The sequence below is a fragment of the Ranitomeya imitator genome, chromosome 6 (assembly GCF_032444005.1).
Source record: "Ranitomeya imitator isolate aRanImi1 chromosome 6, aRanImi1.pri, whole genome shotgun sequence".
Lineage (NCBI taxonomy): Eukaryota > Metazoa > Chordata > Amphibia > Anura > Dendrobatidae > Ranitomeya > Ranitomeya imitator.
Genome location: NC_091287.1, coordinates 345,514,831 through 345,540,002, shown reverse-complemented (window position 1 = coordinate 345,540,002; position 25,172 = coordinate 345,514,831). Strand labels below are relative to the sequence as shown.

The window sequence follows — 25,172 nt, the reverse complement described above, 5'->3', positions numbered from 1 at the left end:
GGCGCTCCTTCCCTTCCGAGCATTGCCATGCGCCCAAACGATGGTTCCCCCCCACATATGGGGTATCCGCGTACTCAGGACAAATTGGGCAACAACTTTTGGGGTCCAATTTCTCCTGTTACCCTACGGAAAAGACAAAACTGGAGACTAAAAAATAATTTTTTTCGAAAAAAAAAGATTTTCTATTTTCACGGCTCTGCGTTATAAACTGTAGTGAAACACTTAAGGGTTCAAAGTTCTCACAACATATCTACTCCTTCCCTTCCAAGCTCTGCCATGCGCCCAAACAGTCGTTAACCCCCACATGTGGGGTACCAGCGCACTCAGGACAAATTGCACAACAACTTTTGGGATCCAATTTCTTCTGTTACCCTTGGAAAGATAAAAAATTGTGGGCTAAAAGATCATTTTTGTGAAAAAATATGATTTTTTAAGGCTCTACATTATAAACTTCTGTGAAGCACTTGGTGGGTCAAAAGTGCTCACCACACATCTAGATAAGTTCCTTTGGGGGTCTGCTTTCCAAAATGGTTTCACTTGTGGGGAATTTCAATGTTTAGGCACATCAGGGGCTCTCCAAACGCGACATGGTGTCCTATCTCAATTCCAGTCAATTTTGCATTGAAAAGTGAAACAGTGCTCCTTCCCTTCCGAGCTCTGCCATACTCCCATACAGTGGTTTACCCCCACATATGGGGTATCAGCGTACTCAGGACAAATTGCACAACAACTTTTGGGTCTAATTTCTTCTGTTACCCTTGGTAAAATAAAAAACAAATTGAAGCTGAAGTAAATTTTTTGTGAAAAAAGTTAAATGTTCATTTTGTTTTAAACATTCCAAAAATTCCTGTGAAACACCTGAAGGGTTAATAAACTTCTTGAATGTGGTTTTCAGCACCTTGAGGGGTGCAGTTTTTAGAATGGTGTCACACTTGGGTATTTTCTATCATATAGACCCTTCAACGTTACTTCAAATGTGATGTAGTCCCTAAAGAAATGGTGTAAAAATGAGAAATTGCTGGTCAAGTTTTAACCTTTAGAACTCCCTAACAAAAAAAAAATTGGTTCCAAATTTGTGCTGATGTAAAGTAGACATGTGGAAAATGTTACTTATTAAGTTTTTTTAAGGGCATTTAAGGGCATAAAAATTCAAAGTTGGAAAATTGTGAAATTTTCTAAATTTTCGCCAAATTTGTTTTTTTTTTTCCACAAACGCAGGTAATATCAAAGAAATTTTACCACTATCATGAAGTACAATATGTCACGAGAAAACAGTGTCAGAATTTTCAGGATCCGTTGAAGTGTTCCAGAGTTATAACCTCATAAAGGGACAGTGGTCAGAATTGTAAAAATTGGCCCGGACATTAACGTGCAAACCACCATTGGGGGTTAAGGGGTTAAAAACAGTGCCCCTCAACATATTCAGAGCTGCTGTTAGGTATTTTATTTAACCCTTCAGATCATTTTCAGAAATCAATGCAAAGTGGAATGACAGGAATTTTGTTTTTTTTTACTTTTACCGCCTACGTATTACTAACTTTAGCTCACTATATCTGACAATTCTAATGCTATATTTACACGTTGTGTTTTTGACGCGATTTTTCCGCAGGCAAAACCTGCTCTCTTGGCAGTAAGAAAATTGCTGCAAAAAAGCAGGCTTTGCTTAGTTTTTGTTGTGTTTTTTTCCTGCGGTTTTGGTGTGTTTTTTGCATGATACATTTGACTCATGATTAAGGGTGCTTTGTCACCAGAAACGCGTTGATATCGCTTTTTATCCTTTGTAATTGCTGATGTTTTTATCCTCCACTGAATATATTTTCAAGTGAATAAAGAAAGAAGTTTTTTTCACTACCTCGTTGAGCTGGATTCCTCATTTCTTCTTACATAAAATGTATTGCATAAAATAATCTGATTGTACTTTATCAGATTTTGGCATCACAAACTTATACCTGTGTTTTTTGCACCACCCATTGCTTTTAATGGGTGAAATACGCTGAAAAAGCGCTGAAAGTGACAAGCTCAGTTCTGCAAAACTCAAGGTTTTGCCGAAAATACTGGGGACAATAAACAAGCTGTGTGCATGAGGTTTCTGAAAAGTCATAGACTTTGCTGCCCCTGTATAATGTAGCTGAAAATTTTCATTAAAAAACACATTAAAGGGAACCTGTCAGTAGGATTGGCTCAGTAACCTACACACAGTGTCAGGCTGGCCTTGTTATACTGATTACAATGATACCTGGGTGATGAAATCCGTCTTGTGGTTGTTTAATCTTTATTTTCCGTTTTGCGTTAATGATGCTTGTGCTCCGGGACGGCCTGTGGGTGGTCTTCATGTGGTGCTCTGATTTAGCTATTCTCCAGTATGACTTCTGACAGGTCACCGATCCCTCTGAGAACTGCCCCTGAACTCTTTTTTTCTCTTTGGGCCTAGGAAAGTTCTTATTGTCTGGCTACAGAAAAAAGTTGAATTGGTTAATAGTCATTAACTAGTTAACCCCTGTCCTGGAAGTGATGTAGCCATGAACGTGCTGTCTGGGAGCTTCCAATGGCTGTCCTACATTACTGCTGGAAATGCCTGGGACATAAATACTGAGGATTTTCGGGAAGTGCGTTGTCGTTGTCGTCTTAGTTTTTATATATATTTATCATCCAGCCAGACTGAATTGTACCATTATATCGTTCATGCTGTGAGTTTTGAAGTCTTCTTTCTCAGCATTTTGTGTAGTTTGTTTGTAGTACTTTCCTTTTAGAAAAGTTTCTTATATTATCGTTAATTGCTTGACGCCTTGATTGTCCATGAGTGACAAACCAATTAAGTGTGCAAGACACACATTACAAAGAAAATTAGACTTTGTCCTCATCTCAGCTATGAAAAATCCATTATTCATCATCTTATTGTTTTTAAATACAGAGGTAAAATTTTACTGCACAAAAGGAAAATTGCTTTTGAAATAGAATAAATTGCATCTCAGTTCAAAGGCTGCGTTTTGAAGTCGATGATACTAAACATGATGACGCTTTGCATGGATTCTTTTTCACAATAGACTGCAGCTGTAAATTTGAGTGCACGTCTCGCAAAATGGAGCAAAGCATAATTGTCTTCCAAGGTGTGCGCTGTATATGTATTTATTTTGTGCCTCTTTTTTTGGGACGTGTATTTTTTTTTTTTAATTATTTTGCTCCATAATGTTTAGCATTCTGTCTTGCTATTGTATTCAAATAATTTGGAATGTACTGAAATAAAGCGGGTAGGAAGTATCTGAGATTATAGGTAATAGTTATGGATACTATCGCTTCTTGTCACGTGTGGGCGGTTAGATGTACAGTATGTACCATGTGTACTATATGATCTTGCCAGTTACAGCTCAAAGACTAGATCATCAATAAAATTGAAGTTTCTTCTTACACCTTCATTTTGGAGTAACTTTTGTCATGTTGGTAAATGGTTCCTCCACATGGCTGGCTAGGTCTTGCATACATTAGTATATATCTATGTAGACTGTCTATGCCACATATGTCCTGCACTACTATACCTTTTAGCATTAAACTACTAATATACTGAATGTATTCATGGCTTCACTGAATGGTCATTGACCCAACTCACAGAGACGTATTGACAATATAAGGTATCTGTGTGACGGTATTAGATTTATAGATTTGTAAATTTACAGTTAAGTCCATATATATTTGGACAGAGAGAACATTTTTCTAATTTTGGTTATAGACATAACCACAATGAATTTTAAACAAAACAATTCAGGTGCAATTGAAGTTCAGACTTTCAGCTTTTATTTGAGGGTATCCACATTAAAATTAGATGAAGGGTTTAGGAGTTTCAGCTCCTTAACATGTGCCACCCTGTTTTTAAAGGGACCAAAAGTAATTGGACAATTGACCCCAAGGCTATTTCATGGACAGGTGTGGGCAATCCCTTAGTTATGTCATTCTCAATAAAGCAGATAAAAGGCCTGGAGTTTATTTGAGGTGTGCTTGCATTTGGAAGGTTTTGCTGTGAAGTAAACATGCGGTCAAAGGAGCTCTCCATGCAGGTGAAACAAGCCATCCTTAAGCTGCGAAAACAGAAAAAACCCATCCGAGAAATTGCTACAATATTAGGAGTGGCAAAATCTACAGTTTGGTACATCCTGAGAAAGAAAGAAAGCACTGGTGAACTCATCAATGCAAAAAGACCTGGGCGCCCACGGAAGACAACAGTGGTGGATGATCGCAGAATAATCTCCATGGTGAAGAGAAACCCCTTCACAACAGCCAACCAAGTGACCAACACTCTCCAGGAGGTCGGCGTATCAATATCCAAATCTACTATAAAGCGAAGACCGCATTGAAGTAAATACAGAGGGTTCACTGCACGGTGCAAGCCACTCCTAAGCATCAAGAATAGAAAGGCTAGACTGGACTTTGCTAAAAAAACATCTAAAAAAGCCAGCACAGTTCTGGAATAACATTCTTTGGACAGATGAAACCAAGATCAACCTCTACCAGCTCATGATCCAAAGCATACCACATCATCTGTAAAACATGGCAGAAGCAGTGTGATGGCTTGGGCATGCATGGCTGCCAGTGGCACTGGGTCACTAGTGTTTATTGATGATGTGACACAGGACAGAAGCAGCCGAATGAATTCTGAGGTATTCAGAGCCATACTGCGTGCTCAGAACCAGCAAAATGCAGCCAAACTGATTGGCCGTTGTTTCATACTACAGACAGACAATGACCCAAAACATAAAGCCAAAGCAACCCAAGAGTTTATTAAAGCAAGGAAGTGGAATATTCTTGAATGGACAAGTCAGTCACCTGATCTCAACCCAATTGAGCATGCATTTCACTTGTTAAAAGACTAAACTTCAGACAGAAAGGCCCACAAACAAACAGCAACTGAAAACCACCGCAGTGAAGGCCTGGCAGAGCATCAAAAAGGAGGAAACACAGCGTCTGGTGATGTCCATGAGTTCAAGACTTCAGGCAGTCTTTGCCAACAAAGGGTTTCAACCAAGTACTAGAAATGAACATTTTGTTTAAAATGATTTAATCTGTCTAATTACTTTTGGTCCCTTTAAAAACATGGTGGCACATGTTAAGGAGCTGAAACTCCTAAACCCTTCATCCAATTTTAATGTGGATACCCTCAAATGAAAGCTGAAAGTCTGAAATTCAACTACATCTGAATTTTTGTTTAAAATTCATTGTGGTAATGTCTATAACCAAAATTAGAAAAATGTCTCTCTCCAAATATATATGGACGTAACTGTATAATCCTAGTCTAGAGACAGTAGAGTAATACTTAGATTTTGGAGGGCATTCCCACTATAATTATATTATGGCAGAAAACTTAAAGGTTTTTTTTAAGTTCATGAAAAAAAAACCAAAAGATGTTCCATACTGTATAATGGCCCCACACGATGCTCCATACAGTATAATGGCCTCATACGATGCTCCATACTGTATAATGGCTCCACAAGATGCTCCATACAGTGTAATTGGCTCACACGTTGATCCATACAGTATAATGGCCCCACAATATGATCCATACAGTATAATGGCCCCACATGATGCTCCATACAGTATAATGACCCCACATGATGATCCATACAGTGTAATGGCCCCACATGATGCTCCATACTGTGTAAGGGCCCCACATGATGCTCCATACAGTGTAATTGGCTAACATGATGCTCCATACAGTGTAATGGCCCCACATGATGCTCCATACAGTGTAATGGCCCCACATGATGCTCCATACTGTGTAATTGGCTCACACGTTGCTCCATACAGTATAATGGTCCCACACAATGTTCCTTCCATACAGTATAATGGCCCACATGATGCTCCATACAGTGTAATGGCCCCACATGTTGCTCCATACAGTGTAATGGCCCCACATGATGATCCATACAGCGTAATTGGCTCACATGATGCTCCATACAGTGTAATGGCCCCACATGATGCCCCATACAGTGTAATTGGCTCACACGTTGCTCCATAGAGTATAAAGGTCCCACACGATGTTCCATACAGTTTAATGGCCCCACACGATGCTCCATACAGTTTAGTGGCCCCACATGATGCTCCATAAAGTGTAATTGGCTCACATGATGCTCCATACAGTAGAATGGCTTCACATGGTGCTCCATACTGTATAATGGCCCCACATGATGCTCCATACAGTGTAATGGCCCCACATGATGCTCCATACAGTGTAATTGGCTCACATGATGCTCCGTACAGTATAATGGTCTTCCATCTATATATATAATTGCCTAAGGGTTTGTCTGTCTGTCTGTCTGTCCAGGAAATCCCGCGTCTCTGATTGGTCGAGGCCGCCAGGCCTCGACCAATCAGCAACGGGCGCAGCGACGATGATGTCATAAGGGACGTAGAAATCCCACGTTTCTGATTCAGCGACGGGCACAGTATCGACGTAGATGTCATAATGGTTGCCATGGTGACGATGATGTCATAAAGGTTGCCTGGACCAATCAGCGACGGGCACAGTCTGCTGCAAATTCGCCTCGACCAATCAGCGACGGGCACAGTATCGACGTAGATGTCATAAAGGTTGCCTCGACCAATCAGCGACGGACACAGTCTGCCGCGAATTCTGGAATCATCATTGTCCATATACTACGGGGACATGCATATTCTAGAATACCCGATGCGTTAGAATCGGGCCACAATCTAGTACTGTATAATGGCCCAATATGGTGTTTCATACTGTATAATGGCTGGTCATTTTGCTCCATACTATATAATAGCCCCACATTAAAAAAAAACAAGAAAACTACTCACCTCTGCCATTGCTCTGCTGCTCCAAACTCTTCATATATCACAATCCTACCTGTGGGCAGGCAAGCCTTCTCCTCCACACTACTGCTGCTGACACTCTTCTGACCGTGTGCCACCCCCTCAGCACTAGCGCCACCACATTCGCCCTTCCCAGCATGTGCGTGACCTGATGGGACGACGCGTGTGCAGAGGAGGAGAGTGGCGGTGGCAGTTCTGAGGATATGGTGCACGTGCCCACCTGGAGAGCTCTGCATGCCCCCTCTGGAAGGTGTGCAATAGGTTCACCACCACTGGCCTACACTTTGCATGCTGTATTCTATGTCAGTGGTGGCTGCGAGTCACATCCACCACCTCTTCTCCCCAGTAGTGACACCCAGATTCCCCCATTATAGTATATTAACAAGCTATCTCTTTTATAAGAAGCATACTTGCATTTAGGGATTTCTAATCTACCCTGTGTTTGGTAATCTTGCATCAAGCACTCATGCCACACTGTTGCATCCAGCTTCAAGCATCCTTCTAACTGGCAGTATCATACTATTTGTACAGGCTTGAGCAATTTCTCATAATTGTTTGCTAGACCTGGTGTTAGTATACCAAGCTGAAGGATTGCAAAGAGTCACATAGCATGTGTCCACAAGCCACTTGTGGCTCCCGAGCCACAGGTTGGTTACCCCTGCTCCAGGCAATGCATACTGGGTTAAACTGAAGGAAAGGGAAAAAAAATGAACTGGCGTTCAAGTTGGTATGCATGCAAAATTGGAGCATGTTCACACTGGTTATAAAACAGACAAAACCCAAGACCGAAACAAAATGAACGTATACCCAGCTCTAAGTAAATAAGTATAAGCAATAGTGCATATAATTAACATAGGGTACTTAGTAAACAAAAAAGTACTTACCTATACTACACCATGACAAGCTTTCAATGAATATTTTGAAAAAGGGAGTAAATTATGTAGCAAGAAAACCTACTTACAGTGGTAATTTTTATTGTTTCCTTCCATGATCCCGGATCACAATTCCTCTGTGAATACATGGCTTAGTACCACCAGAGGTTCCTGCCAGTGTGGAGTCACACACTACAATCTGTGTCACTACCTGCATAAAACAAAATACAATTACATGTATCACATAAAGTCATACATAAATTGTAAGGCTATGTGCACACGTTGTGGATTTTGATGCGTTTCTGCAGCGTTTTTGGACTCACGGAATTGCATCAAATCTGCAGTGTAGTGCACCACCAATGTAAGTCACTGGGAAATTGAGAATTGGTGTGCACATGCTGCGGAAAAATCCGCGTGGATTTGCTGTATGTAGGCAGGCATCATCCGATGGGACTACTAGTCCCATCCGTCTATGCCTGCTACAGTGACAGCTAGCTGATGATGGGACAGTAGTCCCATCATCTGGCTACTATGGTTCTTGTAAAAAAAAACACACACAGTACATACTCACCAAGCAGCTAATCCCCGACACCCTTCATCACCTGTAAAAAAAAATAAAAAAATAAACCAACAGTATACTCTCTGTTCCGACGTAATCCATTTAATAATGAGTGTCCCACGACGATCTCCCGTGTAGAGCTGTCAAATCAGCAGATGTGACCGCTCTCCAGGGGCCTCCGGTGATACAATGACAGCAGATATCCTCCCGCAGTGAATCACTCCGCCATCAAAGGTCACTGGAGTTCATGCTGTGACTTATGGCACCGCTGTGTGGGAAAATTCTCACGCAGCAGTGTCGTAAAGTGAGAGCATGAACTCTCAGTAGTAACACTGCAGGAGTAATTATCTCCTGTCAGTGTGTCACTGGAGGCCCTGTAGAGTGGTCACATCTTCTGATGTAACAGCTCTATAGGGGAGATCATTGTGGGACACTCATTATTAAATGGATTACAGCAGAACAGGGAGTATACTGTTGGTTTATTATTATTATTTTTTTTTTTTACATAAGATCAAGGGTGTCGCAGGAATTAAGAGCACAATAAAGATGGCAAACTGTGTGGTGTTTTAGGACCCGTTGAAGCGTGTAAGACGCGTAACGGCTGTAGTCCTTTTTTTTTTCTGCATGTTATGCTAACGTCTCTCCCTTATAACCTTGTCCACATTGGGCAAATGAAATAAAGGACAAAGGTTTTTTATTTCATGGAAGATTCGAGTTGTGCAGCTGTTTTCTTCTTATTTCTGTTTTATTTCATTAAAATTCTTTATTCTGGCTATGTGTTTATTTAACCCCTTAACAACTATGGGATTAGTAATGATAGGTATCTTATTGACACCTCTCCATTACTAAGCCGGCTTGATGGCACCTTTCAATACAAAGGTGACATCAACCCCACAAATATTACCCCATATGCCACTGCTACAGGGCAGTGGGAAGAGAGCGGCTAAGTGCCGGAATTGGCACATTTTAGAGATGTGCCATTTCTGGGGCGGCTGTGAGCTGGAGTTTGTAGCCAGGGGAGCCAATAGCCACGGCCCCTTCCTAGGCTATTAATATCAGCCTGCAGCTATCTGCATAGCCTTTTCTGGCTATTAATTATGGGGGGACCCCACATCGTTTTTTTTGGGGGGGTCTCCCTATTTTAATAGTAAAGGCTAAATATACAGCTGTGGGCCGATGTTCATAGCTTGGGATCATCCATAGGTATTAACCCCTTCCTAGGCTATAAACATCGGCCCCGGTCACTGGCTTTCCCTCTCTGGTGCAGAAAATTGTGCAGGAGGCCACGCAATTTTTTTAAAAATTTAACAGATACTGCGTTTAAGGCCAGGGTCACACTTGCGAGAAACTCGCACGAGTCTCGCACCTCAGTATCCGGCACTCGGGACCGGAGTGTGCAGCTGCATGTATTTCTATGCAGCTGAACGCTCCCGGTCCAAGTGCCGGCGGCAGTGCCGGGTACTGAGGTGCGAGTTTCTCACAAGTGTGACCCCGGCCTAACGCTGATTTTGTGTGTGTATCTTTATTTAACTCTTTATGTACCATTTTATTATGTTTATTGCTAAACACTGGGCTTGGTATTATCTATCCATCTGTGTGTGTAAACATTATTCTTCTTTGTAGTGTGTAAAAGAAGAGGTTGGACAAGGAAATAACATCACAATTCTTTTTTTTGTTGTTGTTAAATAATAGATCTTTATTTAGCTGACAAAAACGCAGACAAATCCGCATGAAAAAAACGCATGAAACTTTGAGGTTATTACTCTGGAACGCTTCAACGAATCCCGGTGATTCTGAGATAGTTTTTTTTTTCTTGACACATTGTACATCACAATGGTGATAAAAAATTTCAGTATGACTTGCGTTTATTTGTGAAAAAAACTAAAATTTGGTGACAATTTTGAACATTTTGCAATTTTCAAACTTTGAATTTTCATGCCCTTAAATCACAGAGATACACCACACAAAATACTTAATAAATAACATTTCCCACATGTCTGCTTTATCAGCTAAATTTTGGAACCAACATTTTTTTGTTGTTAGGAAGTTAAGGATTAAAAGTTGACCAACAATTTTTCATTTTTCCAACAAAATCTACAAAACCATTTTTTTAAGGACCACATCACATTTGAACCCCTTTTGAGATGTCTATATGAAAGAAGATCCCCAAAAGTGATTCCAATCTAAAAACTGCACCCCTCGTGGTGCTCAAAACCACACAGAAGTTTATTAACACTTCAGGTGCTTCACAGGTTTTTTTTTTTTTTTTAATTATTTAACTTTTTTTTCACAAAAATTGTCTTCAAATCCTTTTTTTTTTTTTACTTTGACAAGGGCAACAGGAAATAATGGACCAAAAATTTGTTGTGTAATTTCTCCTGAGCATGCCTATACCCCATAAGAGGGAGAAAACCACTGTTTGGGCACACGGCAGATCTTGGAAGGGAAAGAGCGCCATTTGCCTTTTTGAATGTAAAATTTCCTGGAATCATTAGCCCCTGATGTCCCTTTACAGTGGAAACCTCCCACAAGAGTCCTCATTTTCGAAAATAGAGAATATATTTAGGTGCTGCAGGGTACGGAAGTGAAGGAGCGTCATTTGACTTTTTGAATGTAAAATTTCCTGGAACCATTAGCGGATGCCATGTCCCGTGTGGAGAGCCCCTGATGTGCCGAAACAGTGGAAACCCCCCACAAGTGACACTATTTTGGAATGTAGACCCGCAAGAAATGTAGATAGATGTTTAATGAGCACCTTGAACCCCCAGGTGCTTCACAGAAGTTTATAACGTTGAGCCATGAAAATAATAAAATTACATTTTCCTCACAATAATGTTGTTTTAGCCACAAGTTTTTAATTTTTTTAAGGGCTAATAGGAATTTTTTTTTTACAACAAACTGAGGTCCATTTTTTCCTGAGTGCGCCAATACCCTACATGTAATCGGGAAATATTTTTCAGGCACAGTGCAAAGCTCAGAAGGCGCAATATTTTACTGTTATGGTTTGCAGGCACTATGATCCACGGGAAAAGCCCATGAGATGCCAGAACAGCATAACTCCCCATAAGTGACCCCATTTCACAAACTACACCTCTCAAAGAATTCATCTAGGGGTGCAGTGATCATATTGACACCACGGGTGTGTCACAAAATTTATACCATTGAGCAGTGAAGAAATAATAACTAAATTTTTACCATCAATATTTAGTTATTGAAGTCCCCGTTGGGGCTTTTACTCTGGAGTGGGAGAAGGATGGTGTGCCCTATGCCGTCTGTGGTGCTTATTCGGAGAGGTGCTTCATGCTATTGGCCTCTCCAAACAAGTCTTTCCTTAAGTGAGGTTTGACAAAGACCCAGGAAGGGTCGAAACGTAACCTTACCTACAGTGTTCCAACTCTCTGTGGTGTTTTTGTCTGCACATGTAATAAATACGTATAATTTTTTTGCAACCTAAATCATTTATTGAGTGCCGCTTGTTTCCTCTCCGAGTCTGATCTTTTGGGTCCACCCAAGTTCAGCCTGCACCTCCTGTCCAGCAGAGTGCGCTTCATATATTTTCTCTGCGATCTTTGGGAGGCAGAATGTTAAAATGAACAGTAGGTGAAGAATTTGTTGTATTTATTTTTAACGCCGTTCCTTGTGCAGTGTAAGTGATTAGACGACTTTATTCTTCGGGCCGTTGCGATTACAGCGATACTAGATTTATATCGGGTTTTTATGTTTGCTGTCACACACTAAAATACGCTTTTTATTGCGTCTCCACATTTTGAGCGCTGTAATTTTTTCATATTTTGGCCCACAGAGTTATGTGAAGTCTTGTTTTTTGCAGGACGAGTTGACGTTTTTATTGGTTCCATTTTCGGGCACATGACATTTTTGATCGCTTTTTATTCCTACTTTTGGGAGGCAGAATGAAAAAAAAAAACAGCAATTCAGGAATTTCTTTTTTTTTTTTTGGGGGGGGGGGGGGGTGGATTTATGCCGTTCCATTTGTGGTAATATTGATAAGGCAGTCTTATTTTTCGGGTCAGTACGTTTACAGCAAAACCTCATTTATATCATTTTCTTATATTTTGGCGCTTTTACACAAGAAAAACTTTAGTAGAAAAAATAGTTATTTTTACATCCTTTTATTGTGAGAGCTATGACTTTTTTATTTTTTCGCTGATGGAGCTGTATGGCGGCTTGTTTTTTTGCAGGTCTAGATGACGTTTTCAGCAGTACCATGTTGATGATTGCGTTTTATTCCACTTTTTGTTCAGCAGTATGATGATAAAGCATTGTTTTTTCCTTGTTTTTTATTTATTTTTTTATGGTGTTCACTAAAGGGGTTAACTAGTGGGACATTTTCACGGTCGGGTCATTGCGGACGCGGCTATACCAAATATGTGTACTTTTCTTATTTATATATATTTTTTATTAAAATATTTATTTGTAGATTCAACATCTGTTGTTTTGTGTGTGTGTGTATATATATATATATATATATATATATATATATATATATATATTTACAATTATTAATAAATGTATATATATATATATATTTTTTTTTTTATGGTGTTCACTAAAGGGGTTAACTAGTGGGACATTTTCACGGTCGGGTCATTGCGGACGCGGCTATACCAAATATGTGTACTTTTCTTATTTATATATATTTTTTATTAAAATATTTATTTGTTGATTCAACATCTGTTGTTTTGTGTGTGTGTATATATATATATATATATATTTACAATTATTAATAAATATATATATATATATATACTAGCTGAAGAGCCCGGCGTTGCCTGGGCATAGTAAATATCTGTGGTTAGTTATAGGACCTCACTTCTCTCATTTTCCCGTCACGCCTCTCATTTTCCCAATCACATCTTTCATTTTCCCCCTCACATCTCTCATTTTCTCCATCACACCTCTCATTTTCTCCCTCACTCCTCTCATTCCCCCCTAACACTTGTCATTTCGACCTCACATCTGTCATTTTCCGATCACTCCACTATTTTCCCTCACTCCTCTCATTTTGCACTCACACCTTTTCATTTTCACCTCACACCTCTCATTTTCACCTCAGTATATACATGTTTGTCATCTCCCTTATATATAGTATACACCTGTATGTCATCTCCTGTATATAGTATATACCTGTATGTCATCTCCCCTGTATATAGTATATACCTGCTGTGTGTCATCTCCCCTGTATATAGTATATAGTATACACCTGTATGTCATCTCCTGTATATAGTATATACCTGTATGTCATCTCCCCTGTATATAGTATATATCTGCTGTGTGTCATCTCCCCTGTATATAGTATATACCTGTATGTCATCTCCTCCTATATATAGTATATACCTCTATGTCATCTCCTTCTATATATAGTATATACCTGTATGTCTTCTCCTCCTGTATATAGTATATACCTGTGTGTCATCTCCCCTGTATATAGTATATATCTGTTTGTCATCTCCTCCTGTATATAGTATATACCTGTATGTCATCTTCTATATATATATATAGCATATACCTGTATGTCATCTGCTCCTGTAAATAGTATATACCTGTGTGTCATCTCCTCCTGTATATAGTATATACCTGTATGTCATCTCCTCCTGTATATAGTATGTACCTGTATGTCATCTCCTCCTCTATATAGTATATACCTGTGTGTCATCTCTCCTGTATATAGTATATACCTGTGTGTCATCTCCTCCTGTATATAGTATATGCCTCTGTGTCTTCTCCTCCTGTATTAGACAGACATACATGGTTTGGGAGGGCACAACAGTAAATAAATAGGGATACACCCAGGGTCAACACAATGACACAGAAAGTACATCTGTATGTCATCTCCTCCTGTATTAGACCTCGTTCACACGTTATTTGCTCAGTATTTTTACCTCAGTATTTGTAAGCTAAATTGGCAGCCTGATAAATCCCCAGCTAACAGGAAGCCCTCCCCCTGGCAGTATATATTAGCTCACATATACACATAATAGACAGGTCATGTGACTGACAGCTGCCGTATTTCCTATATGGCACATTTGTTGATTTGTTGCTCTTGTAGTTTGTCTGCTTATTAATCTGATTTTTATTTTTGAAGGATAATACCAGACTTGTGTGTGTTTTAGGGCGAGTTTCGTTTGTCAAGTTGTGTGTGTTGAGTTTTGTGTGGCAACATGCGTGTAGCAACTTTTTGTGTGTCGAGTTGCGTGTGACAGGTTAGTGTAGCAAGTTGTGTGCAGCAAGTTTTGCGCATGGCGAGTTTTGCGCACAGCGAGTTTTATGTGTGGTGCCTTTTGAGTATGTGCAAGTTTTGTGTGAGGCAACTTTTGCATGTGTTGCAACTTTTGTGCATGTGGCAATTTTTCCGTGTGTGCAAGTTTTGCGTGTGGCGAGTTTTCCATGAGGTGAGTTTTGCACTTGTGGCGAGTTTTGCATGAGCCAAGTTTTTGCATGTGGTGAGTTTTGCGCGAGGCGAGTTTTGAGCGGCAACTTTTGTGTTTCGACTTATATGTGGCGAGGTTGGTGTATGTGTGGTGAAATGTGTGCTGAGGGTGGTATATGTGTTCAAGCACGTGGTAGTGTGTGGCGCATTTTGTGTGTGTGTTCATATCCCCGTGTGTGGTGAGTATCCCATGTCGGGGCCCCACCTTAGCAACTGTACGGTATATACTCTTTGGCGCCATCGCTCTCATTCTTTAAGTCCCCCTTGCTGACATCTGGCAGCTGTCAATTTGCCTCCAACACTTTTCCTTTCACTTTTCCCCATTATGTAGATAGGGGCAAAATTGTTTGGTGAATTGGAAAGCGCAGGGTTAAAATTTCACCTCACAACATAGCCTATGACGCTCTCAGGGTCCAGACGTGTGACTGTGCAAAATTTTGTGGCTGTAGCTGCGACGCCTCCAACACTTTTCCTTTCACTTTTTTCCCCATTATATAGATAAGGGCAAAATTGTTTGGTGAATTGGAACGCGCGGGGTTAAAATTTCGCCTCACAACATAGCCTATGGCGCTCTCGGGGTCCAGACGTGTGACTGTGCAAAATTTTGTGGCTGTAGCTGCGACGGTGCAGATGCCAATCCCGGACATACACACATTCAGCTTTATATATTAGATATTTTATCTTTTTTTTTTTACTTTGTCCCACTATGGGACAATCATTTTCTTGCTGCTGATCGCTTCTACAGCATGGAGATGCAGCAGCATCCCCTTTCTCTAGAAACTGTCAGCTCTGCACTGACAGAGAGACTCATGCACTGCGCATGATCAGCATGTTTCCTAGCTCTGGTGATGCGTATGTTGTCATGACGACATCCGGTCACCATGTCAATGATAGGGATCCCGCGTCACGCGGCGAGGTCTCTGATCCAAAGGCAAAGGAGCTGTCAACCCTCTGCCAGCACCCGGAGTGTTGCAATCGTGTTCGATCGCAGCATTCTAGAGGCTATAGTCCCGGGAGCGGTCTGTGCCCACTCCTGGCACTTAGTGCCAGGTGTCAGCTGTCAGAATCAGATGTCAGAATCAGCTGAAACCCGGCGGCGATTGCCCGCACACCACCCATGTGCGTAGGCGATCGCGTAGATGTAATAATCCGTCCCTGGTCAGATAGACCCAGGTCACATGGACGTATTATTACATCCAATGTCAGAAAGGGGTTAAACACCAAAATTATATTATGTTTAAACTACAGATCTGACTTAAGTGGTTCTTCCCATCTTCAAGATCCTATCCTAATATGTAGTAGGTGTAAAGGTACCTTCACACTAAACGACGCTGCAGCGATACCGACAACGATCCGGATCGCTGCAGCGTCGCTGTTTGGTCGCTGGAGAGCTGTCACACAGACCGCTCTCCAGCGACCAACGATGCCGGTAACCAGGGTAAACATCGGGTTACTAAGCGCAGGGCCGCGCTTAGTAACCCGATGTTTACCCTGGTTACCATCCTAAAAGTAAAAAAAACAAACGCTTCATACTTACCTTCCGCTGTCTGTCCTCGGCGCTCTGCTTCTCTGTACTGGCTGTGAGCACAGCGGCCGGAAAGCAGAGCGGTGACGTCACCGCTCTGCTTTCCGGCCGCTGTGCTCACAGTGAGTGCAGGAAAGCACAGCGCCGGGGGACAGACAGCAGAAGGTAAGTATGAAGCGTTTGTTTTTTTTACTCTTCGGATGGTAACCAGGGTAAACATCGGGTTACTAAGCGCGGCCCTGCGCTTAGTAACCCGATGTTTACCCTGGTTACCAGCGAAGACATCGCTGAATCGGTGTCAAACAAGCCGATTCAGCGATGTCAGCGGGAGAGCCAGCGACCAAATAAAGTTCTGTCCTTCTAGCCCCGACCAACGACATCACAGCAGGATCCTGATCGCTGCTGCCTGTCAAACTGAACGATATCTCTAGCCAGGACGCTGCAACATCACGGATCGCTAGCGATATCGTTTAGTGTGAAGGTACCTTAATATTATTACACCTCTAATTTGAAATATTGCGTAGTTCTTGTGATAAGCTATGTCGCTTACCTCATGTGCAGGGCATTGCAGTTTTTTACGTATCCATGGCTACAACCACTAATAAATAACTGTCACTATATGAGTACTCAGAACCATGGATCCCTGAACTACTCCAATGCCCTGCACATGGGGTAAGTGACATAGCTTATCAGAAGAACTGTACTGCATTTCTAATTGGAGGTATTTTTTCATATATCTTTAATCATGCTGTTACATGTCCTGACAATTGATGGCTATTACAATTCAGAAGGACTTCTGCTTGACCATGTCTGTGTGCAGTGTGGTGGATCACATATAAGTGTCAAAATATGTATCATGCTTTGCTATGATTAAGAGCCAATTGTGGATTGAAACGCGTAGGCCACGGGTTCCCCTGTATTTTAATATTTTTTTTAATTTGCGACTGGATTTTATTGAAGATGAAATAAAGTGCAATTTTATCTTATTATCTAACTTTTGGAGCTGGATCTTCCATTACCTGTGTTTGCTTCTATTACCGCATGGAAGTCGCCAGCCACAGAATGAATGTTGGGTAGGCAGAGAAAAATTCTGTCTTATTCTAAAATAATGGAGCCTTATAATAGCTGTAAATCTGTTTTACAGGTATCAGGATGAAGCTTCTCCCCTGGATGAAATGCCACTCATGATGTCGGAAGAAGGTTTTGAGAACGATGAAAGTGATTATCACACTTTACCGAGAGCCAGGATCACGCGAAAAAAAAGAGGGCTGCAATGGTTTATCTGTGGGGGCTGGAAATTTCTGTGCACCAGGTTTGTATAATGATTGGTAATTAATTACATTGATGATTTATGGTTTATTGCACATTGGAAATCTGCTGCATCAAAACCTCACGCGTTTTATACTGTGATTTGCCATTTCTAGGAAAATTTCCTTAACATGTTTTAACTGTAAAAACTACACAGGAAACTGCAGTAAAACCACTTTTTTATACATTTTAATCCGGAAATTAGAAACTATGTTCACGCCGTTCTTGATGAGAAGGTGTGCTGGAGTCAGGCACTACTGATGCATCAAGGGGAACGGTCTGTACCTCTGTGTGCGCCTCGCTAGAGGTCCTACTCCAGTCCCTGCTGACGTAAGATTTGTGACAAGCGGTGGTTGCTGCACCCCATCCAATTCCAGCTCCACCCGCTTTGTTGGAGCTGGGTGAAAATGGTGTGAGACAGCCAAAAGTTGCAAAATGGTAGCGCAGCCTCGAGTTGCCAAAATGATGTGGCTTATCAAAGAATTTTACGTCAAAATATTGGCATAAAAGCTTGGATGAATCAGGCTCCATGTGTGATAAGTTTTTTGCTTTCTTAAATGACTGCTGCTCTCAGTTTTGATCAGATAGTAAGATGTTTGTGATCACCAAATGGCCACCAGATCAGAAGAGTTAAAGGGAATCTGTCACCAAGTTTTTGCTACCCCATCTAAGAGCAGCATGATGTTGGGCAAAGACCCTGATTCCAACGATGTGTCACTTACTGGGCTTGCACACTGCAGTTTTGATAAAATCACTGTTTTATCTGCTGCAAATCCAGCAGTTCTCTAAATGCTGATCTCTGTATAACCCCGCCCACACCATTGGCAGTTTTCTGAGTACACTGTGCATAGGCAGAAAGCTGCCAATCAGTGGTGAGGGAGGGTTTATAGAGAGCTCATGAATATGGAGGACTACATGGCAGCAGGTTTATGAGTCCTCTGTCTAGTAAAATCTCCTTCTGATAAAACAGTGATTTTTACAAAAGTACAGCAAGCTGTCCAGTAAGTGACACATGGCTGGAATCAGGGTCTCTGTCTTTATATTATGCTGCCCTCCAATTAGGAGGCAAAAACCTGGTGACCACTTCTCATCAAATAATTTTTCACTGTTTGTCATTCTTCTTTTTAATCTTAATTGGTCGAGAGATATCACATTAGGGAGAAATACCATACTCACTGACATTCCCAGGATACACTGACATGCTGCGGCTTCAGATTCGCAGTGCTGGTCAATGTACACTGTGGCTGTTTTTGTCAGAGTGTGATTGCGTTTTTTTAAAAGCTTGTGTACAATGCAGCAGATAATCCCTCCTGTTGTGGAAGGATTTACCCTACACGGGAGCATTCTTTAACCCCTTCATGACCCCAGCTTTTCTCGATTTTTCATTTTTGTTTTTCACTCCCCTCCTTCCCAGAGCCATAGCTTTTTTATTTTTCTGACGTGTGAGGGCTTATTTTTTGCGGGACAAGTTGTACTTTTGAACTACATCATTGGTTTTTGCATGTCATGTACCAGAAAGCGAGAAAAAAATTCCAAGTGCGGTGAAATTGCAAAATACGTGCAATCCTACACTTGTTTTTTGTTTGGCTTTTTTTCTTGGTTCACTAAATGCTAAAACTGACCTGCCACTTTGATTCTCCAGGACATTACGAGTTTATAGACACCAAACATGTCTAGGTTCTTTTTTATCTAAGTGGTAAAAAAAAATTCCAAACTATGCTAAAAAAAAAAAAAATTGTGTAATTTTCCGTTACCCGTAGCGTCTCCATTTTTCGTGATCTGGGGTTGGGTGAGGGCTTATTTTTTGTGTGCTGAGATTGTTTTTAATAATACCATTTTGGTGCAGATATGATCTATTGATCGCCTGTTATTGCATTTTAATGCAATGTCGCGGCGACCAAAATAACGTAATTCTGGCATTTAGAATTTTTTTCTCACTACGCCATTTAGCGATCAGGTTATTCCTTTTTTTATTGATAGATCGGGCGATTCTGAACTTGGCGATACCAAATATGTGTATATTTGATTATTTTTTTATTTTGAATGGGGCGAAAGGGGAGTGATTTAAACTTTATTTTTTTATTTTTTTCATATTTTTTAAAACATTTTTATTTACTGTCACCATGCTTCTATAGCCTCCATAGGAGGCTAGAAGCTGGCACAACTGGATCAGCTCTGCTACATAGGAGCGATCATCAGATCGCTCCTGTGTAGCTGAATTACAGGCTTGCTATGAGCGCCAACCACAGGGTGGCACTCACAGCAATCCGGCATCAACAGAGATAGAGGTCTTCAGTATACCTCTGGTTGTCATGCTGATGCATCGTTGACCCCCGATCACGTGACGGGGTCAGCGATGCGCTCATTTCCGGCCCGATGGCCGGAAGCGCAAGTTAAATGCCGCTTAAATGCAGCGTTTGACAGCCGCATTTAACTAGTTAATAGCGGCGGGTGGGTTGCGATTCCACCCGCTGCTATTGCGGCCGCATGTCAGCTGTATAAAACAGCTGACATGTCCTGGCTTTGATGCGGGCTCACCGCCGGAGCCCGCATTAAAGCGGGGGTTCTGACCTCAGACGTACTATCCCATCCGAGGTCAGAAAGGGGTTAAAACCATTGATCGATTAAATTGAAGACATGAGGTATAACAATGGACCTGTGCAAAGACCTCTCAAAGCTGATGTTTTGCAGTTAGGAAAACTTGTGTAAAGGTACTGTTACACTAAACGATTTACCAACGATCACGACCAGCGATACGACCTGGCAGTGATCGTTGGTAAGTCGTTGTGTGGTCGCTGGGGAGCTGTCACACAGACAGCTCTCTCCAGCAACCAACGATCAGGAGAACGACTTCGGCATCGTTGAAACTGTCTTCAACGATGCCGAAGTTCCCTGGTAACCAGGGTAAACATCGGGTTACTAAGTGCAGGGCCGCGCTTAGTAACCCGATATTTTCCCTGGTTTTTACCATTGTAAAAGTAAAAAAAAAACCACTACATACTCACATTCTGATGTCTGTCACGTCCCTCACCGTCAGCTTCCCCGCACTGTGTAAGCGCCGGCCGTAAAGCAGAGCGGTGACGTCACCGCTGTGCTCTGCTTTATGGCCGGCCGGCACTGACACAGTGCAGGGAAGCTGACGGTGAGGGACGTGACAGACATCAGAATGTGAGTATGTAGTGTTTTTTTTTTTTTTTTTTACTTTTACAATGGTAACCGGGGTAAATATCAGGTTACTAAGCGCGGCCCTGCACTTAGTAACCCGATGTTTACCCTGGTTACAGGTGAACACCGCTAGATCGGCGTCACACACGCTGATCTAGCAATGACAGCGGGTGATCAGCGACCAAAAAAAGGTCCTGATCATTCCCCAGCGACCAACGATCTCCCAGCAGGGGCCTGTTCGTTGGTCGCTGTCACACATAAAGATATCGTTAGCGAGATCGTTGCTACGTCACAAAAAGCATGACGTTGCAACGATATCCTTAACGATATCGTTATGTGTGAAGGTACCTTAAGAATCTGTGACACAACCCCCAAAGGAACCCACGCGAAACGTGCGTTGGGGCTGCCAGGGGAAAATATGGGTAGTACTAGTTGTCTTGTCTTTAACCCCTTTCTGCCATCGGACGGAATAGTACATCAGAACCCCCCGCTTTTGAACCACTGACATGTGCCCGCAATAGGCACAGGCAGAATCGCGATCCGCCTGCACCTATTAACTAGTTAAATGCCGCTGTCAAACTCTGACAATGGCATTTAATAAGCACGTCTGGCCTGAAATGTGCACACTGCTGACCCCCGTCACATGATCTGGGGTCATCGGTGCGTCGGCATAACAACCAGAGGTCTCCTGCAGACCTCTATGGTTGTTGATGCCAGATTGCTGTGAGCGCCACCCTGTGGTCGGCGTTCATAGCAATGCTGTAATTCAGCTACATTGGGGCTATCTGAGCATTGCCTCTATGTACAGAGCCGATCAGGCTATGCCAGCTTCAAGGCTATTGAAACATGGCAAAAGTAAAAAAAAAAAAAAAAAGTTTAAAAAAATATGAAAAAAATATTAAAGTTCAAATCAACCCCCTTTCGCCCCATTCAAAATAAAACAATAAAAAAAGAAAGCTACACATATTTGGTATCGCTGCGTTCAGAATCGCCCGATGTATCAATAAAACAAAATAATTAACCTGATCGCTAAACGGTGTAGAGAGAAAAAAATTCAAAACGCCAGAATTACTTTTTTTGATCGCCGCAACATTGCATTAAAATACAATAACTGGCGATCAAAAGAATGTATCTGCACCAAAATGGTATCATTAAATACGTCAGCTCAGCACGCAAAAAATAACCCGAGATCATGTAAAATGGAGACGCTACAGGTATCTGAAAATTGCGCAATTTCTTTAGCAAAGTTTAGATTTTTTTTTACCACTTAGATAAAAAATAACCTAATCATGTTAGGTGTCTATGAACTCGTAATTACCTGGAGAATCATAATGGCAGGTCAGTTTTAGCATTTAGTGAAGCTAGCATAAAAGCCAAACAAAAAACAAGTGTGGGATTGCATTTTTTTGCAGTTTCACCGCACTTGGAATTTTTTTCCTGTTTTCTAGTACCCGACATGGTGAAACCAATGATGTTGTTCAAAAATACAACTCGTCCCGCAAAAAATAAGCCCTCACATGGCCATATTGACCAAAAAATAACAAAGTTATGGCTCTGGGAAGGAGGGGAGCGAAAAACGAAAATGCAAAAACGAAAAAAGCCTCAGGGGTTAAGGGGTTAAAGATGTAATATTTATTTTTGCGTGGCAAAATTAATAAAATTAAAATTGTATTCATTTTTACTGATGGACTATTTGACTCCCTGTTTTTGGTATCATATCCTATGCTTGGAGTGTCTAGTTGACTAACTATTGGCCTATTAGCTAATTAGGTCCCCCCTTCTCTATATGTACCTATGATGGTTTCTGCTCATATGATATTATTTAAATTAATTATATTCTGATAGCTATAGCTTTTTTTATTTGTCTGAGTAGGGTTTGTTTTCTGTGGAACAAGATGATGTTTTCAGGGATACCCTTTTTCATCCCATGCTAATTTAAGATTGTGTTTTATTCCACTTTTTGTGGTATAATCAAAAAGCAGTCATTGTCACGTTTTTAATTTATCACAGTGTTAACTCTAGGGGATAGAGTGACTGTTTTATAGGTCAGGTCATTTTGAATGCAGCTATACCAAATGTGTGTACTTTTTGTACACGACGTGTTCTTACAAAAATATGCTTATTTATTGGTGTACATTTTTTTTGTTATTTTTCGTTCTTTATTTTGTAAAAATATATTTATTTATTTATTTTTTCTTAGTCTCTTCTTGGAGCTTTAACTTTTATTTCTATGATCACTGCTCAGTGCATTGCAAGACAGATGCCTTGCAATGCATTAGACCTGTAATTTTGACAATGCCAGAACACCTTTTATACCCTGCTTCTGGCTGGGTGTAACAGGCCCTTGTACTTGTCTGACCTGGAGGTCATTACTTGACACCAACTGGATCCTTGTGGTCACATTGTGGGGGTGTTGATTCTGTGAGAGAGGAAGCCCCGTCTCTTTTACAACTCTTTAAATGCAAAGGACATTATTGATTGCAGCATTTAGTTAAACAGACAGTGACCATGCTGCCACCGACCCTGGCTTTTATTGCAGGAGCTCTGCCATCAGTTAAGCCGAGCTTCCAGCAGCTATTCTACAGGCACAGCTTCTGTGCCCTATTACCGTAATTGCCGTGGCATATCTATATGTCCATTTGTGGAAAGTGCCTACAAAATATGACATATATTGGGAAGTGGTTAAGGGAAACACTGTAAATTATTAGGACCGCCTACTGGTCCTGCTCAGCTGCTCCTATAACCCAGATATTATGTTCAATTTGACAGGTCCATTTTAAGTTCTGTGTACAAGGGCTGTATATGTAGGCATGCAGTGTCCATGTGGACAAGGTCTGGTTTTTTGAATGTCCACAACGTTCATCAAATCTTACCAAGATGGATGTCTCTTTTAGGGAGTGATCAATGATTAGTTATGTTCTAGAAAACCATGCACAGTTTGCAACATGATTATAATTCAACTATTATTTAATCTGTGTGCCTACTTCTGCACCATCTTGAATGTGCATCCTCCATGCATCAACTTTGTCAACACTTTGACATTTTTTGTTATCTTACCAAAACCATTAGTGATGAATCCTTACTAGTGATGAGCGAGTCGACTCGTTGCTCGGATTTTTCCAAGCACACTCGGGTGACCTTCGAGTATTTGTTAGTGCTTGAAGATTTAGTTTTTGTTGCCTTAGCTGCATATTACAGCTCATAGACAGCTTGAATACATGTTGGGATTCCCTAGCAACCAGGCAACCCCAACATGTACTCAGGCTGGCTAGCAGCCATAAATCAAGCAGCTGAGTCAACAAAACCTAAGTCTCCAAACAGTCATAAATACTCGGAGACCACCCGAGCGTGCTCAGGAAAAACCCGAGCAAGGAGTATACTCGCTCATCACTAATCCTTACAGAGTGGCAGGTAACATTATGCTTCTGAAGGAGGATGTGGAGGTGTATACTGTTGCTGTGGATAGATGTCGTGCCTGGAAACATTAGGTCGTGGAATACTTTGGGATGTTTCTTTGACAAATATCACCTACCTAAAAATACTGACCAGGCATACCTATGGTAGATAGTATGTGTCGAAGTAATGTACTAATAAATTTCAGGGCATGATGCCCTGCTTGGTTTTTTTTTTTTGGCTGCCTCTTTTGGCCATGTAAAGCTCCAGTCACACATAGCGAGATCACTAGTGAGATCGCTGCTGAGTCACAAGTTTTGTGACGCAACAGCGACCTCAGTAGCGTTCTCGCTATGTGTGACACGTAGCAGCGACCAGGCCCCTGCTGTGAGATCGCTGGTCGTGTCGGAATGGCCTGGACCGTTTTTTGATCGTTGAGGTCCCGCTGGGTAGCACACATCGCTGTGTTTGACACCTTACCAACGACCTCGTTGACAGGACGTCCCATTGAATCGTCATGAAATAGCATCGTTGTACAGGTCGCTACAGGTCGCCGCATCGCTGCTGCGTCATTGGGGAGATCGCACTGTGTGACATCTCACCAGCGACCACATAGCGACGCAGCAACAATCCCTGACAGGTCGTATCGTTGTCGGGATCGCTTAAAGGGCCACTGTCACCCCCCTGCAGACGTTATAAACTAAAAGAGCCACCTTGTGCAGCAGTAATGCTGCATTCTAACAAGGTGGCTCTTTTAGTTTTGTGTTCAGGTATTATTAAAATAAAGTGTTTTGAAACTCTGCAGAAATACCTGTCTTTGTCCACGGAGGCGGGTCTGAAGCCTCCTCTGTGAAGTGCCCAACAGCCGTCACTCACATCTTCTGGGGCGATGGTCGCCGCCCCCTCCGCGCTGTTTTCTTTTCAAATCCAACGCCGGCGCTGTGTAAATACTTGTGGGGCAGGCGCAGTAAGCTCTGGCTGTCTGACGTCACAACCAGGCTTGCAGACTGCGCCTGTGCTGGCAGTGCGGCCACCCACCTCGGGAATCCCTGCCCCGCACTGTGTTATGCATTATGCACA

At 41.6% G+C, this 25,172-nt stretch overlaps 1 protein-coding gene across 3 annotated transcripts in view; it reads left to right on the top strand.

Annotated features, from left to right (window-relative positions):
* ATP9B (ATPase phospholipid transporting 9B (putative)) overlaps positions 1-25,172 on the top strand; it is a 481,605-nt gene that overhangs the window by 27,000 nt on the left and 429,433 nt on the right. For all 3 annotated transcript variants that reach the window (XM_069730937.1, XM_069730939.1, XM_069730938.1), the window contains exon 2: positions 17,371-17,538. In XM_069730937.1, the coding sequence (XP_069587038.1) occupies positions 17,371-17,538 (168 nt within the window). The remainder of the gene's footprint in view (positions 1-17,370; positions 17,539-25,172) is intronic.